Source organism: Watersipora subatra, chromosome 8 (assembly GCF_963576615.1).
Source record: "Watersipora subatra chromosome 8, tzWatSuba1.1, whole genome shotgun sequence".
Lineage (NCBI taxonomy): Eukaryota > Metazoa > Bryozoa > Gymnolaemata > Cheilostomatida > Watersiporidae > Watersipora > Watersipora subatra.
The window spans coordinates 36,893,203-36,909,959 of record NC_088715.1 but is presented as its reverse complement, the minus strand read 5'-3'; the positions used below and the strand labels follow the sequence as shown (position 1 = coordinate 36,909,959).

At 36.6% G+C, this 16,757-nt stretch overlaps 1 protein-coding gene across 1 annotated transcript in view; it reads right to left on the bottom strand.

Annotated features, from left to right (window-relative positions):
- LOC137401579 (centrosomal protein of 295 kDa-like) overlaps window positions 1–16,757 on the bottom strand; it is a 77,115-nt gene that overhangs the window by 51,134 nt on the left and 9,224 nt on the right. Inside the window, exons 7-12 of the mRNA XM_068088006.1 lie at window positions 14,208–14,350; window positions 12,430–12,629; window positions 10,018–10,107; window positions 7,823–7,959; window positions 7,130–7,250; window positions 5,724–5,902 (exon numbers count right to left, since the gene is read on the bottom strand). Of these exons, the coding sequence (XP_067944107.1) occupies window positions 5,724–5,902; window positions 7,130–7,250; window positions 7,823–7,959; window positions 10,018–10,107; window positions 12,430–12,629; window positions 14,208–14,350 (870 nt within the window). The remainder of the gene's footprint in view (window positions 1–5,723; window positions 5,903–7,129; window positions 7,251–7,822; window positions 7,960–10,017; window positions 10,108–12,429; window positions 12,630–14,207; window positions 14,351–16,757) is intronic.

Below are 16,757 nucleotides of genomic sequence, written 5' to 3'. Positions count from 1 at the left end.
CTAATAGGGTTGCTAAAAGAGTTGCTAAAAGAGTTGCTAATAGAGTTGCTAATAGAGTTGCTAATAGAGTTGCTAAAAGGGTTGCTAAAAGAGTTGCTAATAGAGTTGCTAAGAGAGTTGCTAATAGAGTTGCTAATAGAGTTGCTAATAGAGTTGCTAATAGAGTTGCTAATAGAGTTGCTAATAGAGTTGCTAATAGAGTTGCTAAAAGGGTTGCTAAAAGAGTTGCTAATAGAGTTGCTAATAGGGTTGCTAAAAGAGTTGCTAAAAGAGTTGCTAATAGAGTTGCTAATAGAGTTGCTAATAGAGTTGCTAAAAGAGTTGCTAATAGAGTTGCTAATAGAGTTGCTAATAGGGTTGCTAAAAGAGTTGCTAAAAGAGTTGCTAAAAGGGTTGCTAATAGAGTTGCTAATAGAGTTGCTAAAAGGGTTGCTAAAAGAGTTGCTAATAGAGTTGCTAAGAGAGTTGCTAATAGAGTTGCTAATAGAGTTGCTAATAGAGTTGCTAATAGAGTTGCTAATAGGGTTGCTAAAAGAGTTGCTAAAAGAGTTGCTAATAGAGTTGCTAATAGAGTTGCTAATAGAGTTGCTAATAGAGTTGCTAATAGAGTTGCTAATAGAGTTGCTAAGAGAGTTGCTAATAGAGTTGCTAATAGAGTTGCTAATAGAGTTGCTAATAGAGTTGCTAATAGGGTTGCTAAAAGAGTTGCTAAAAGAGTTGCTAATAGAGTTGCTAATAGAGTTGCTAATAGAGTTGCTAATAGAGTTGCTAATAGGGTTGCTAAAAGAGTTGCTAAAAGAGTTGCTAATAGAGTTGCTAATAGAGTTGCTAATAGAGTTGCTAAAAGAGTTGCTAATAGAGTTGCTAATAGAGTTGCTAATAGAGTTGCTAATAGAGTTGCTAAAAGAGTTGCTAATAGAGTTGCTAATAGAGTTGCTAATAGAGTTGCTAAAAGGGTTGCTAAAAGAGTTGCTAATAGAGTTGCTAAGAGAGTTGCTAATAGAGTTGCTAATAGAGTTGCTAATAGAGTTGCTAATAGAGTTGCTAATAGGGTTGCTAAAAGAGTTGCTAAAAGAGTTGCTAATAGAGTTGCTAATAGAGTTGCTAATAGAGTTGCTAATAGAGTTGCTAATAGAGTTGCTAATAGAGTTGCTAATAGAGTTGCTAATAGAGTTGCTAATAGGGTTGCTAAAAGGGTTGCTAATAGAGTTGCTAATAGAGTTGCTAATAGAGTTGCTAATAGGGTTGCTAAAAGAGTTGCTAAAAGAGTTGCTAATAGAGTTGCTAATAGAGTTGCTAAAAGGGTTGCTAAAAGAGTTGCTAATAGAGTTGCTAATAGGGTTGCTAAAAGAGTTGCTAAAAGAGTTGCTAATAGAGTTGCTAATAGAGTTGCTAAAAGAGTTGCTAATAGAGTTGCTAACAGAGTTGCTAATAGAGTTGCTAATAGAGTTGCTAAAAGAGTTGCTAATAGAGTTGCTAAAAGGGTTGCTAATAGAGTTGCTAAAAGGGTTGCTAATAGAGTTGCTAATAGAGTTGCTAATAGAGTTGCTAATAGAGTTGCTAATAGAGTTACTAATAGGGTTGCTAAAAGAGTTGCTAAAAGAGTTGCTAATAGAGTTGCTAATAGAGTTGCTAAAAGGGTTGCTAATAGAGTTGCTAATAGAGTTGCTAATAGAGTTGCTAATAGAGTTGCTAATAGAGTTGCTAATAGGGTTGCTAAAAGAGTTGCTAAAAGAGTTGCTAATAGAGTTGCTAATAGAGTTGCTAATAGAGTTGCTAATAGAGTTGCTAACAGAGTTGCTAATAGAGTTGCTAATAGAGTTGCTAAAAGAGTTGCTAATAGAGTTGCTAAAAGGGTTGCTAAAAGGGTTGCTAATAGAGTTGCTAAAAGGGTTGCTAATAGAGTTGCTAATAGAGTTGCTAATAGAGTTGCTAATAGAGTTGCTAAAAGAGTTGCTAATAGAGTTGCTAAGAGAGTTGCTAAGAGAGTTGCTAAAAGAGTTGCTAATAGAGTTGCTAATAGAGTTGCTAATAGAGTTGCTAATAGAGTTGCTAATAGAGTTGCTAATAGGGTTGCTAAAAGAGTTGCTAATAGAGTTGCTAATAGAGTTGCTAAAAGAGTTGCTAATAGAGTTGCTAATAGAGTTGCTAAAAGAGTTGCTAATAGAGTTGCTAAGAGAGTTGCTAATAGAGTTGCTAAAAGAGTTGCTAATAGAGTTGCTAATAGAGTTGCTAATAGAGTTGCTAAAAGAGTTGCTAATAGAGTTGCTAAAAGAGTTGCTAATAGAGTTGCTAATAGGGTTGCTAAAAGAGTTGCTAAAAGAGTTGCTAATAGAGTTGCTAATAGAGTTGCTAAAAGAGTTGCTAATAGAGTTGCTAATAGAGTTGCTAAAAGAGTTGCTAATAGAGTTGCTAAGAGAGTTGCTAATAGAGTTGCTAAAAGAGTTGCTAATAGAGTTGCTAATAGAGTTGCTAATAGAGTTGCTAAAAGAGTTGCTAATAGAGTTGCTAAAAGAGTTGCTAATAGAGTTGCTAAGAGAGTTGCTAATAGAGTTGCTAATAGAGTTGCTAATAGAGTTGCTAATAGAGTTGCTAATAGAGTTGCTAATAGGGTTGCTAAAAGAGTTGCTAAAAGAGTTGCTAATAGAGTTGCTAATAGAGTTGCTAACAGAGTTGCTAATAGAGTTGCTAATAGAGTTGCTAAAAGAGTTGCTAATAGAGTTGCTAATAGAGTTGCTAAAAGAGTTGCTAATAGAGTTGCTAAAAGGTTTGCTAAAAGAGTTGCTAAAAGAGTTGCTAATAGAGTTGCTAATAGAGTTGCTAATAGAGTTGCTAAAAGAGTTGCTAATAGAGTTGCTAATAGAGTTGCTAAAAGAGTTGCTAATAGAGTTGCTAATAGAGTTGTTAATAGAGTTGCTAATAGAGTTGCTAATAGAGTTGCTAATAGAGTTGCTAATAGAGTTGCTAACAGAGTTGCTAATAGAGTTGCTAATAGAGTTGCTAAAAGAGTTGCTAATAGAGTTGCTAAAAGAGTTGCTAATAGAGTTGCTAAAAGGGTTGCTAATAGGGTTGCTAATAGAGTTGCTAATAGAGTTGCTAATAGAGTTGCTAATAGAGTTGCTAATAGAGTTGCTAATAGAGTTGCTAATAGAGTTGCTAATAGAGTTGCTAATAGAGTTGTTAATAGAGTTGCTAATAGAGTTGCTAATAGAGTTGCTAATAGAGTTGCTAATAGAGTTGCTAACAGAGTTGCTAATAGAGTTGCTAATAGAGTTGCTAAAAGAGTTGCTAATAGAGTTGCTAAAAGAGTTGCTAAAAGAGTTGCTAATAGAGTTGCTAATAGAGTTGCTAATAGAGTTGCTAATAGAGTTGCTAATAGAGTTGCTAATAGAGTTGCTAAGAGAGTTGCTAATAGAGTTGCTAATAGAGTTGCTAATAGAGTTGCTAATAGAGTTGCTAATAGGGTTGCTAAAAGAGTTGCTAAAAGAGTTGCTAATAGAGTTGCTAATAGAGTTGCTAAAAGGGTTGCTAAAAGAGTTGCTAATAGAGTTGCTAATAGGGTTGCTAAAAGAGTTGCTAAAAGAGTTGCTAATAGAGTTGCTAATAGAGTTGCTAATAGAGTTGCTAAAAGAGTTGCTAATAGAGTTGCTAATAGAGTTGCTAATAGGGTTGCTAAAAGAGTTGCTAAAAGAGTTGCTAATAGAGTTGCTAATAGAGTTGCTAATAGAGTTGCTAAAAGGGTTGCTAAAAGAGTTGCTAATAGAGTTGCTAAGAGAGTTGCTAATAGAGTTGCTAATAGAGTTGCTAATAGAGTTGCTAAAAGAGTTGCTAAAAGAGTTGCTAATAGAGTTGCTAATAGAGTTGCTAAGAGAGTTGCTAATAGAGTTGCTAATAGAGTTGCTAATAGAGTTGCTAATAGAGTTGCTAATAGAGTTGCTAATAGAGTTGCTAATAGAGTTGCTAATAGAGTTGCTAATAGAGTTGCTAATAGAGTTGCTAAAAGAGTTGCTAATAGAGTTGCTAATAGAGTTGCTAATAGAGTTGCTAATAGAGTTGCTAATAGAGTTGCTAATAGAGTTGCTAATAGAGTTGCTAATAGAGTTGCTAATAGAGTTGCTAAGAGAGTTGCTAAAAGAGTTGCTAAGAGAGTTGCTAATAGAGTTGCTAATAGAGTTGCTAATAGAGTTGCTAATAGAGTTGCTAAAAGGGTTGCTAAAAGAGTTGCTAATAGAGTTGCTAATAGAGTTGCTAATAGAGTTGCTAATAGAGTTGCTAAGAGAGTTGCTAATAGAGTTGCTAATAGAGTTGCTAAAAGGGTTGCTAAAAGAGTTGCTAATAGAGTTGCTAATAGAGTTGCTAATAGAGTTGCTAATAGAGTTGCTAAGAGAGTTGCTAAAAGAGTTGCTAAGAGAGTTGCTAATAGAGTTGCTAATAGAGTTGCTAATAGAGTTGCTAATAGAGTTGCTAAAAGGGTTGCTAAAAGAGTTGCTAATAGAGTTGCTAAGAGAGTTGCTAATAGAGTTGCTAATAGAGTTGCTAATAGAGTTGCTAAAAGAGTTGCTAATAGAGTTGCTAAGAGAGTTGCTAATAGAGTTGCTAATAGAGTTGCTAATAGAGTTGCTAATAGAGTTGCTAATAGAGTTGCTAATAGAGTTGCTAATAGAGTTGCTAATAGAGTTGCTAAAAGGGTTGCTAAAAGAGTTGCTAATAGAGTTGCTAATAGAGTTGCTAATAGAGTTGCTAATAGAGTTGCTAAGAGAGTTGCTAAAAGAGTTGCTAAGAGAGTTGCTAATAGAGTTGCTAATAGAGTTGCTAATAGAGTTGCTAATAGAGTTGCTAAAAGGGTTGCTAAAAGAGTTGCTAATAGAGTTGCTAAGAGAGTTGCTAATAGAGTTGCTAATAGAGTTGCTAATAGAGTTGCTAATAGAGTTGCTAATAGAGTTGCTAATAGAGTCGCTAAAAGAGTTGCTAAAAGAGTTGCTAATAGAGTTGCTAAAAGAGTTGCTAAGAGAGTTGCTAAAAGAGTTGCTAATAGAGTTGCTAATAGAGTTGCTAAAAGAGTTGCTAATAGAGTTGCTAAGAGAGTTGCTAATAGAGTTGCTAATAGAGTTGCTAATAGAGTCGCTAAAAGAGTTGCTAATAGAGTTGCTAATAGAGTTGCTAACAGAGTTGCTAATAGAGTTGCTAATAGAGTTGCTAAAAGAGTTGCTAATAGAGTTGCTAAAAGGGTTGCTAAAAGAGTTGCTAATAGAGTTGCTAAGAGAGTTGCTAAGAGAGTTGCTAAAAGAGTTGCTAAAAGAGTTGCTAATAGAGTTGCTAAAAGAGTTGCTAATAGAGTTGCTAAAAGGGTTGCTAAAAGAGTTGCTAATAGAGTTGCTAAGAGAGTTGCTAATAGAGTTGCTAATAGAGTTGCTAATAGAGTTGCTAATAGAGTTGCTAATAGAGTTGCTAATAGAGTCGCTAAAAGAGTTGCTAAAAGAGTTGCTAATAGAGTTGCTAAAAGAGTTGCTAAGAGAGTTGCTAAAAGAGTTGCTAATAGAGTTGCTAAAAGAGTTGCTAAAAGAGTTGCTAATAGAGTTGCTAATAGAGTTGCTAAGAGAGTTGCTAATAGAGTTGCTAAAAGAGTTGCTAATAGAGTTGCTAATAGAGTTGCTAATAGAGTTGCTAATAGAGTTGCTAATAGAGGCAGACTGCATTTCAATTACTACAAATATTTGAAGTACCTAATAGAGGTTTCTGTTGCTTGCTCCATTGTGTCTTCCACAGTCACCTGTGTTGCTGTCTCAGCGGTACTACGAGTTGTCTCTGCACCCATCTCACCTATACTATCCATTCCCAGAGCTAACTTGGCTTCGAGTTTTGCCGTCAAGCTTTCTTCCTTGTCAAGCTCCTCCTTGTCCTTCTACACAAACACCAGCTTCACATTTCAAAAACTTTGCTTTCCGTTCCAAACACAGACTGTTTTACATATACATGTACAATCAAATCTTGGCATGAGATCAGATGTACATACGACTATACTTAAAATATAGTAATATTTTAAGTAATTTAACTACTTGATTAATATTACAAAACATTCCAAGTAAACCTTAAGCAAAGCTTTGCCTTAATAAATGAAGTATCTTCCAATATCAGAAATTTTTCAAAACATAGAAATCCTTTAATTAAAAATAATATGTAAACATAATAAAGATATGTAAATTAATTTAAACAGTATTGGCACAAAAACAATTGATTTATATTGTTGATTAAAGCATGATTTTTCGACAAAAAAAAAACATCTTGATTTTTTCATAATTTTGCCAAAAGCAGTTTTTGTTCTTGACAGACAATCTGGTTTTGATGTTTGTATAACAAATCTGTAGATTCCTGTCATGGATTAGCATGGATTAGCATGGATTAGCATGGCATAGCTATTGCAGAGCAATGATCTACATAGGATAGCGGGTTATTTTTAGTCGATTGTTTCAAACGAGTCATATGTTATAGATGACACCGATAGTCAGATGTTACAGACGACACAGATAGTCAGATGTTACAGATGAAACAGATAGTCAGATGTTACAGATGACACAAATAGTCAGATGTTACAGACGACACAGATAGTCAGATGTTACAGATGAAACAGATAGTCAGATGTTATAGATGACACAGATAGTCAGATGTTACAGATGACACAGATAGTCAGATGTTACAGATGACACAGATAGTCAGATGTTACAGATGACACAAATAGTCAGATGTTACAGATGACACAGATAGTCAGATGTTACAGATGACACAGATAGTCAGATGTTACAGATGACACAGATAGTCAAATGTTAGATGACACAGATTTGTAGGCATTAAATCTTTACTATAATAAGAGCAGTGTCCATCTGTTCGAAGCCACGCTAGAATCATTAGGAAAAAATTGCCTCGCACAGGAATTCAACTCAGATACTCCGATTTACAGACTGGCACGCTAACCACTACATCACTCGATCGCATTGCCGCTCCAATAATTAACTATGCACATACTGCTTACTCATGACGATCTCTCATGGTGCATGGGACTGCCAATTTTTACTGCCAACCTGCATGGACGGCCAACTAGGCCATCCATTTGCAGGTTCTCTTGGCCACCCACCTTCAAGGCCTCCAGACCGCCAATTTGTGACTCCAAAGACCTCATGTATTCCATTAGTTCCCGCCTCTGCCTGTCTATTAACTCTGAACTAGTTGTGGTGTCCCCTCCACTGCTAGTGATTCTGAGCAATACAAACTCTGAGTATAATTATCAAACAACTCGAAAAAATACTAGTTATAAAAGGCTTACCATAACAATACAGATAATATACTAGTGATAGAGGTAATATAATAGTGATAGAGGTCATATACTAGTGATAGATACTATATACTAGTGATAGATACCATATACTAGTGATAGATACCATATACTAGTGATAGAGGTCATATACTAGCGATAGAGGTCATATACTAGTGATAGATGCCATATACTAGTGATAGAGATCATATACTAGTGATAGAGGTCATATACTAGTGATAGAGGTCATATACTAGTGATAGAGGTCATATAATAGTGATAGAGGTCATATAATAGTTATAGAGGTCATATACTAGTGATAGAGGTAATATACTTGTGATAGAGGTAATATACTTGTGGTAGTCAAGGAGTAATGAAACAGACCACAGTATTGTGAAATAGACTACATGTTGACTAGTAAACTAAGTCACATGCTAGTAAAAAAGGCCACATGAATGGGTTTCCAGAAAACAATACAACCTCGCGCAAGTCAGCGAGGCGCGATGCTGCTCCCACCTGGTCTGACTCATCAACTCTCCTGATTGGCTACTTGACACGTCAGGCACTTGACTGAGTGTTTCACCAGTTGTCTCTTCTCCCATATCTTTCCCATTCACACCGCGTGATACAACTTGTTCTTGCTTTGCCTCTGGCTAAAACAGCCATACATTCTATATTGTAAAAACCTAAGGAGATCTTCTCTACAAGACTACAGGCTTGGCTCACGCAGTTGTACATGGTACATGGTTATCTGCTTACCCAGATGCGACCAGACAAAATCTAGCAATAAGCAATGCGTTTCCATGCTTCGAATAATTTGAGACACGGTAAAATCAGAGAAACGGTACAATCTGAAGAAGTTTGATGCCACTTGGCTTAATTAGTGCGAAGGCACTCGCTGCGAGTATAGAAATGCTCACTGCTACCTTAGGACACTTATGTATTCGTGGCATCTAACTTTCGCATTTTCGCGGCAACACATTCTCGCGAAAATTTTATGAGCGAAACTAAACTATCATAACGAACGAGCGAAAACGCGAAATTAAATGGCTTTGTTCATTGATATTCACAATAAAATCGTCATATTAGAAATGCAGGCAAGTTTCGTGTGTGGTTGGCTCATTGGGCAATTTTTGCTAAACTCATTATAGCTAATACACCGACTGAGCAGCATGGCAAAACAAATTAAGATAATAAGTTTTTGTGGAAAAGCCTAGAAAAATTAGGAAGATGATGATATTAGTTTAGTCATTAAATTTGTAACTGATGAGGATGACAGTCTAATAGGGAAAGTCATAAAATTGAATAATAATTATTGTGGTGATGAATTTTATTACCAACCAAAAGCAATAACAACCTGGAGCCATGGCCACTGCGTGCTATAAATACTTGAATTATAATATCAGTACCACATAGGTCACTTCGGCAGTGACCTTGACGTCATTGATAGTCCAGGAAACAAATGGCAGCAAGCGATCAAATTGCATTATTGATATCGCCTACACATTTCTACCTGTGGTTCACAAATAAAAACTACCGTACTTTTCGGACTATTAGCCGCTACTTTTTTCTGATGATTTGAGCCATGCGGCTTATATAAGGGTGCGGCTAATCTGTGGCTTTTTCTTTAACCGCTAGGGCGCACTAACGGGAATCTCCGATTAGTGCGCTTCTAGCGATGAAAGAAAATACGAAACAATGCCTCACGGTACTGTCCCGTTAGGCACTAAGTTAAAAAGCGTCGGATAATACGAAACGGTGCCGTTCTCCACTGTTCCGTTTTAAACAGGAAAGTTGCTGCCACGTTAAAAAGCATAGTCCTTAGTTCTGCGGCCTATTCAAAGGTGCGGCTTATGGATTGTTTTATTATCGTTTATTGGAAAATAAAGCAGATGCAGCTTATATAGAGGTGAGTTTCATAGTCCGAAAAGTACTGTAGTCCCAAATTGAAAAATACTTCGTACCAGTGAACTGGACCTGAGGAATCTAATGATGTTTGTTCCACTGCATTTATTTTCACATCACTATATTTTCGCACTCATCAGAGCTGCGAAATTAAGTTGCAGCGAAATTTTACTCTGTATGCTACTCACGAAACTAAATACTAGCGAAGTATAAGTGTCCTAGGGTATTCACTGGATTCTAACTGATAACACTCAACTAAGCGAGCCACATTGAAGGTAAACAAAATTCAGCACACTTAAGCCCACAATAGCATGGGTCTCTGCCGCAAGAATGTTCTACTGCTATTATTTCTGCTTGACTTCATGCCTTTACATGAACATTTTCATGTCAATGATGGATTGTTCGTATGACCAAATATTTACTTTTCAGTACAGCTAATTGGCTACGAATGAATCGAAAAGTGATCGAGACCCAAAATCGAGTCTACCTTAACGAGTTTTGATATGAAGGATGCTCAGCGAATCTTGGAAAGAACTCTATAGTGCAACACTAAATCGTTGAAACGATAGGACAGGAACTCGTTGAGAGTGGAAAACTTGAGAACCATTTAAAGTATGGAAACATAGCGCAAATCTTAATTGGAAACCGCAGACTTAAGGCAGACAGCAACCTTGCACAGACACGTAGATACTGAGTATATACTTGTATATATACTGATATCACTCCCAGATATGAACACCACATATAGACTGCCACACTCTATGTGCACATAGATAGTTCCTAAATGTTTAGATAATATGACCAACCTCCAAAACAGCAGCAGGCGACTCTTCATCATTTTCCTCTAACCAATCCTCCTTTTGCTTGTCTATCTTCTTCATGATTCTCTTCAGCACCTATAAAAATACATATCAGACACCCAATGTTATATATATATATATATAACGTTGGGTGTCTGATATATATTTTTATAGGTATATATCTACTTTTATATACCAATTAAAGGTATTTTTCACCTACCATATTAATGCCAATTAAAGGTATTTTTATCTGTGTATATATATATATCAGCTATGGCTATATGAGTTGTATTATATATATCAGCTATCACTATATGAGTTGTATTACATATATCAGCTATCACTATATGAGTTGTATTATATATATCAGCTATCACTATATGAGTTGTACTATATATATCAGCTATCACTATATGAGTTGTACTATACCCTACAGGATGAATTTATTCATGGAGTTATTTTTCGCGAAAATTGTCTTTTCATGCATATTCGTGGATGAACTTATTCGCGGCTGAAAAATGCCACTCGTTAGGAAAAGTTAACTCTATTACGTCTAGCAATAGAGTTAACCTTACGCATGCGCGGCTGCGCGCATTGCACGTTTCGTTTTCTATTTAGCTTACAACTACGAGTGGATCGTGCTAAGCTATAAATTCTTTAATGCGTTCAGAGGTTTTCACGAATATTTATAGATTTGGAGGCCTTTGATGAACTGTAAACCAACAATTTGTGGTAAGTAATGAGTTTTTCACATTTACTAAATTAGTTGAATTTTACTTTGGTTCTTCGGTAAAACGCAATATATATTTTTTCCATCCTTACCGCTTCATTATTTGTTTTAGTGTGAGAGAGTGATTTTTCATCGTACACGGAAGAACAACGATTGCAAGGGTGGTAGATGTCATTCTTAGAAGATCACCAATCATTCAGGGAGATCTTGAAATTGAGATAGAAGTGGCCGCAGCTGCTAACGAGGAGAATATATCTGTTTTAAAAAAGGAACAAAAACGCCTTTACGAGCACAGATCTTTGGCCAACTTGCAGAACTTTACAATAGTAAGCCACGAGGAGAGTTCTGATGATAACTTCCTTACCAGTCATGTAGTAGCGAGAGAATCGCCTTCAACATCTACCCAAGACAGTGACAGAGCTGCTATTACCAAAATAACTAGTCAGAGAGCACCATTACACGCTAGTATTCACTTATCAAGAGTACCAGTTTAATTTTATTGCTAAATAACCGCCATAATGACTAAACTGTTTATATTTACTCTATTCATCGTTTGTAAAATTTTATTTGTATTTGAAATATTTTATTTGTACACTCAAGTTTGTAATAAATTATAATGTGTCTATACATGAAATGAAATATATAATTGAATCATGTTTGCTGCAGCGATATCGAGGAGTTGTCGATGAAGGGGTCTAAGTTGACTGGTTGCTTCTCTGCCAATATTCCTGCCTTGATGAATATTACTACTTGTCTCTAGTTTTCGTAATCGGAGTAGGTTGTTTCATTCTCAATCTGCAGTAAACACAAAAAAGAAAAAAATATTAACGAGTGTTAATGAAGTACAAAAACGATAGCTGAAGTATTTAATGGAAGCAATCAGTTTTTAAACAAAAGAATTAACTAATGCAATTAGTTATGGAAAAACGTATCTGCACTGCAAATCAAATACATACCATAATTTCCAGATCATGATCGTCCTCAACTTCGGCAAAAGAGATTGATAGAGTTGATTTCAATGTAAAAAGACTAGGAGAGCTTTTTTGCGATGATGAAGCCATGCCGAACAACATGTAAAAACCTTGAATCATTTTGTAAAGTTTGCTGCAATGGCAATAAAACTCGAAGCTCGGCGACGATTTTAAAGAAGTTTTGGAACTCGGCTACGTTTAGTATTTCAGCCTAGTGGCTATTTTCGCTATGACGCCGTTTTGCATATCTTGTGACAACCTTGAATAATTTTGTAAATAAATGTGATGCATTGGCAATGGTGTTAGCTCAAAGCCCAGGCAATGATTTTAAAAATGTTTTGGAACTCAACTACGTTTAGTATTTATATTAAAAACTAGCCTAGCGACTAGTTTTCAATTTGATGCAGTAGTTATTCTCCCTTGTGATTAAAAATAGAACTAACTATTCACAGAATTTAATAATTCGCGGAATTGACTGTTCGCGAAATCGCGAATTTTTATGACCAACGAATATTTTTATCCTGTAGGGTATATATCAGCTATCATTATTTGAGCTGTATTATACATATCAGCTATCACTATATGGGTTATATTATATATATCAAGGAATATATTTAGGGTGAATTATTAATACAAAAATCTTTTCAGCACAACTGCAACATTTATTCTATCACTTTAGACATCAATCTTTCTCTATTTACTGCTTCTAAAACTCACCTGTTTCCTTTTTTGTTCACTGCCAGTTTCAACGGTATATGATTCAGAAGTACCCGAGGTGTTGGTGACATTCTGCAAAGCAGTTCGATGCCTGTCCCGTACCAGCCACACTGGTGGTTTAGGCATAGCCTCAGAGGGTGAGCAACTAGTAATTTCCGTTATCGTAGGCGTTGTTTCATAGTTAAGAGAAGGGGCATTCGCTACAATATCAATATAGTTGTTGTAGAATTTTAGTCTATAAAATGCCTCCATGTCAGACTAACTGGCGACCCTATTAAAATGCACCATTGAAATCATGTCATGGTCGAGACCAGTCCTGGGCACGGGTAGTAATACTCGTTGAACTCACGGGTTTACCTTCTCTCGAGTATCGGGTAATAGAGATTCCGGGTATTCCGGTCCTTCGGGTTTTGACTTTCAAGTTCGGGTTTTGGTACACGGATCCGTCGGGTAGTGTTAACAAAAGCTCGGTCTATTGCACCCTGCGCTCTTAGTCTGGGACCACAGGTCATTTCTGTGTCATTTTTGCTAAGGAGGCATGACAATGGGGTTTAATGAGTCTTTAATTTAATAGATAGAATAAAACATATCATACCTTATTTACAATACCTACTAGAAATATTGTAGTCAAGCAGTGATTACTTGTCATTAAAAGGTGAGAAGAAATACTTACATCAGATTTTATTTGCGCGATTAGCCAAATCGACTTCGTAAACAAATCTATGCCTTTTTTAATACGGTGCGTGTTTGCTTTCACCGATAACACATAGGTCCTTAGTCTGTTTCCGCTATCGCCCTATTAGAAACAGCCATCAGCGTAGGTAGTAGCGGTGAAAATTTAATAACTCTGTTTAAATTGATTACCACAGCTAGCTATTATGGATTACATAATTCATTATAACCAAGTTTTACTAAGCCAACAAGCCTTACTAACAGAAAAAGCCGATAATGTAAAGTTTTTTGTGAGATTTGGAGCACCATCTACAAAAGGTTAGAGAGGTACATAGAACATGCTTAAGTATTAAGCTACCATAGACCCTATCTTCATCCACCTGTTGACACGAAAATGCCCTGTAGCCCCAGACTATCTTGACTGTTTAACATTCCGCCTGTTAACACTGTGAGTACGAATTTCAGTCGATAAAAACTGTGAAAAATGATAAATTGAAAAGAAATATAATTGCTTCGTAAATTTGAAGATATATCTGTTTAGAAAATTTAAACATAAAATCCATATCAACAAACCCGATACCCAAAAAACCCGTAGGCAAAGAAATACCCGAGCCTAGCACTACTAGCTACCCGATACTCGGAAAACCTGAACAGAAGGGGGCAGGTCTAAACCAGTTGACCAAGAAGTACTCGTGCCCAGCACTAGTCGAGAGCCACGTGAGACTCTTGGCATGATGACAAGAATGTATGAGCAATCCCTCAAAGATCAAGTATGTCTGCTTAATTTACTGTAAGCAGAGACTGTGTATGTTTAAAGTTATACAAACAATGTCTCTGTGATCTTGGCTGAACATGTCTGAGTTCAGTGGCAAAGAAAGTTCGACAACTGGAGGCGTGCAGAGAGCAATTTAAGGTTGTATGTCATTCATGTCACCAACGGTGGACCTTTTCTGAGAATTGAAGCCTGAACAGTTATTCGCAGGACAGGTGATTTAGAGCACTAGGCTGCGGATGTTCATCCACAATAATACAGAGAGAATGACAGTTACTCAAATATGTGAATTGAAATGGATTATACTCAAAACAGAATGAAGCGATGCAAGTACCTCTCAAATCCACATGATCAAACTCTCCACCAAATGCTTCCTCAACTTTAAGCTCCATCTGTGTCTGCCTGTCTATCTCTCTATCAGCCACAACGTGAGCTGGCAGGTAGAGTGACTGCGGTATATTCTCAAGGTTCTGTTGTCTATATATGTAAAAACCAAACCTTGCTATATTACAAGATGGGTTGCCCTACAACGAGTTACTTGTTAACTGTGTAACTTTCGTATAATGAAGAACAAAACTACCAGGTAACGCACAGACCAACTAATACAGTGATTAGTAGAAAAAGAGAAGACAACTGCCAAAACACTAAGACAAGTGGAATTTATGTACCATAAATTCCAGCGTACGAGTCGACATGGCAAATAAGTTGAGGTCTAAAAGCTTGGTTGTAAACTCCTGGTTTTGACATGTACTAGCATGTACTGGCATGTACTAGCATGTACCTGCCGTATAAGTACCTGCCATATAAGTCAACCCTCTTCTCCATCTTAAAGAATTGGTTCGGTTGGAATAATTCAGTCGGCAGAGGCGGACGAGGTGTGCTAAGGAAATGACATTCAAGAATCAACTGCGTCATTAGCAAAAATGCTCATGGTTTTTAATCTGTAGTCAGCATTGCAGAAATTAAAAAAAGAATGCGAGAAGACGGTTCTGGTGAAGACCACAAGACATGAAAAACAAATCTTCACCATCATACTGGCCCGCCCCGCCAATGAGACGAAACCGCAACCTATGATAATATTTAAACAGTCATACCGCAAGACAGGTTTCCGCTAGAAATCGAGATTCATGAACAAAAGGATGGACGATGGTGGATGTGTCAAAAGGATTGTCGACGTGTGGGCTCATTGGCAGATACTACGAAAAAGCATGAAATTCGAAAAAATAACAGTATTGCAGAAGGAAATCCTTACGATGTCCATTTGAATAGTGGGGGTCCTCCCATGTTTCATGACCATTTTGACGACCTGACGATAGGGATATTTGAAAAGTGACAGACGAAACGACCATTTATCACTGTAGGTGACGTTGACGAGGTGACGATAATTGTGTAAGTAGGATTACCAAAGGTACGGCTACACGTAACGAATTTTTCGTTGGTTCTGAGTTCTGACCGAAATCACGAAATGAACGAAAAACACAGAATTATTCAGTCGAAATTCACAGAATTATCTGAGCTGTGCATGCCCACTGAATTCGTCGACGAAACGCTTTCAACTGGCTAAACAAATTATTAGCGAGCGCGATTCTAGCAGCTTTAGCAATTAGTATAGTCCAAGACACGTATTACGACACACAATAAAAGTATGAAGGCAATTCAACATAGTACACACGATGTAACTGTTTAGGTTGCGCTACTGCTGGTTAGCAAGCACGATTCTAGCAACTTTTAAAGTTTATGTAGTCCAAAGCACATAACGCGACACGCAAGAAAAATAATACGGCAATTCACCATAGTAAATACGATGCAACTGACTTGATTGCGCTAAAAATAACAACACCTTCTACCACAAAACTTTTGCTGCTAATATAGGAAATTGCTGTTATTATTAAAAAAGAAACAATTTGTAGCTATAGTGTCTAAACGATAAATACCAACAATAGCGCAATCTATGCAGTTGCATCGTATGTACTATGTTGAATTGCACTGATACCTTATCAGTTTATTGTGTGTCATTATACGGGTCTTGGACTAGACTAATTGCAAAAGCTGCCAGAATCATGCTTGCTAGCACGATCCTAGCAGCATAGAATAATTCTGTATGTTTCATTCATTTCGTGATTTCGGTCAGAACCAATGAAAAATTTGTTGCGCGTGGCCGTACCTTTCCTAACTTATTATTTGTCCATAGATCAACACGATCAAAAGAAACTTCACTAGTTTCGGCTTGAAGCATCTGGCCCACCATTTATAGACTGCCAGGTGATTTAAGTAAACAGCAATGAAATGCCACGACACACTGACAGCAAATCCGTTTCCAAGTCTGTGACTGACTATTACTAAAGACAATCTATTTTCAGTACAAGAAGTGTAGCCCTAAAAACCTAAGACACCTGTCACTCTCCGCGGAGTGATCAGCAACACTCCCAAACATCACTAATAATTTTGTGAAGGTCGCTGGTTGAGCCATGCTTTTGATTAGCAGAAGTTCAAGCTGAGCAAGTTTCAGGTTTTCAACGCAACCCAGTGCCACCAGAATAGATATTTGTATTAAAATAACGACTGTGAAGAAAGAGGTCGTTTTGGTTACCAACTTGAAAAAGGTGACGACAGTGATTTTAAAAGTGACTATTCTGACGACAACTTTGTGTGGTAGGACCCCAATAGTGAAGATTTGTGTTTGATCCATCTTATGTTGAGTAGGATTACTAATATTTTACTGGTTTGCAAATAAATCGCTAAATGTCATATCATAAAATTTTGAATTGAAATGGTTTCCTTAAATTTTAATTTACTAAAATTAGTGTTATGAAAAATGTCCCCGCCATATAAGTCGAGGATGGATATTTAAACTTGAAATTTGGTGTCAAATATTTCACTTTTG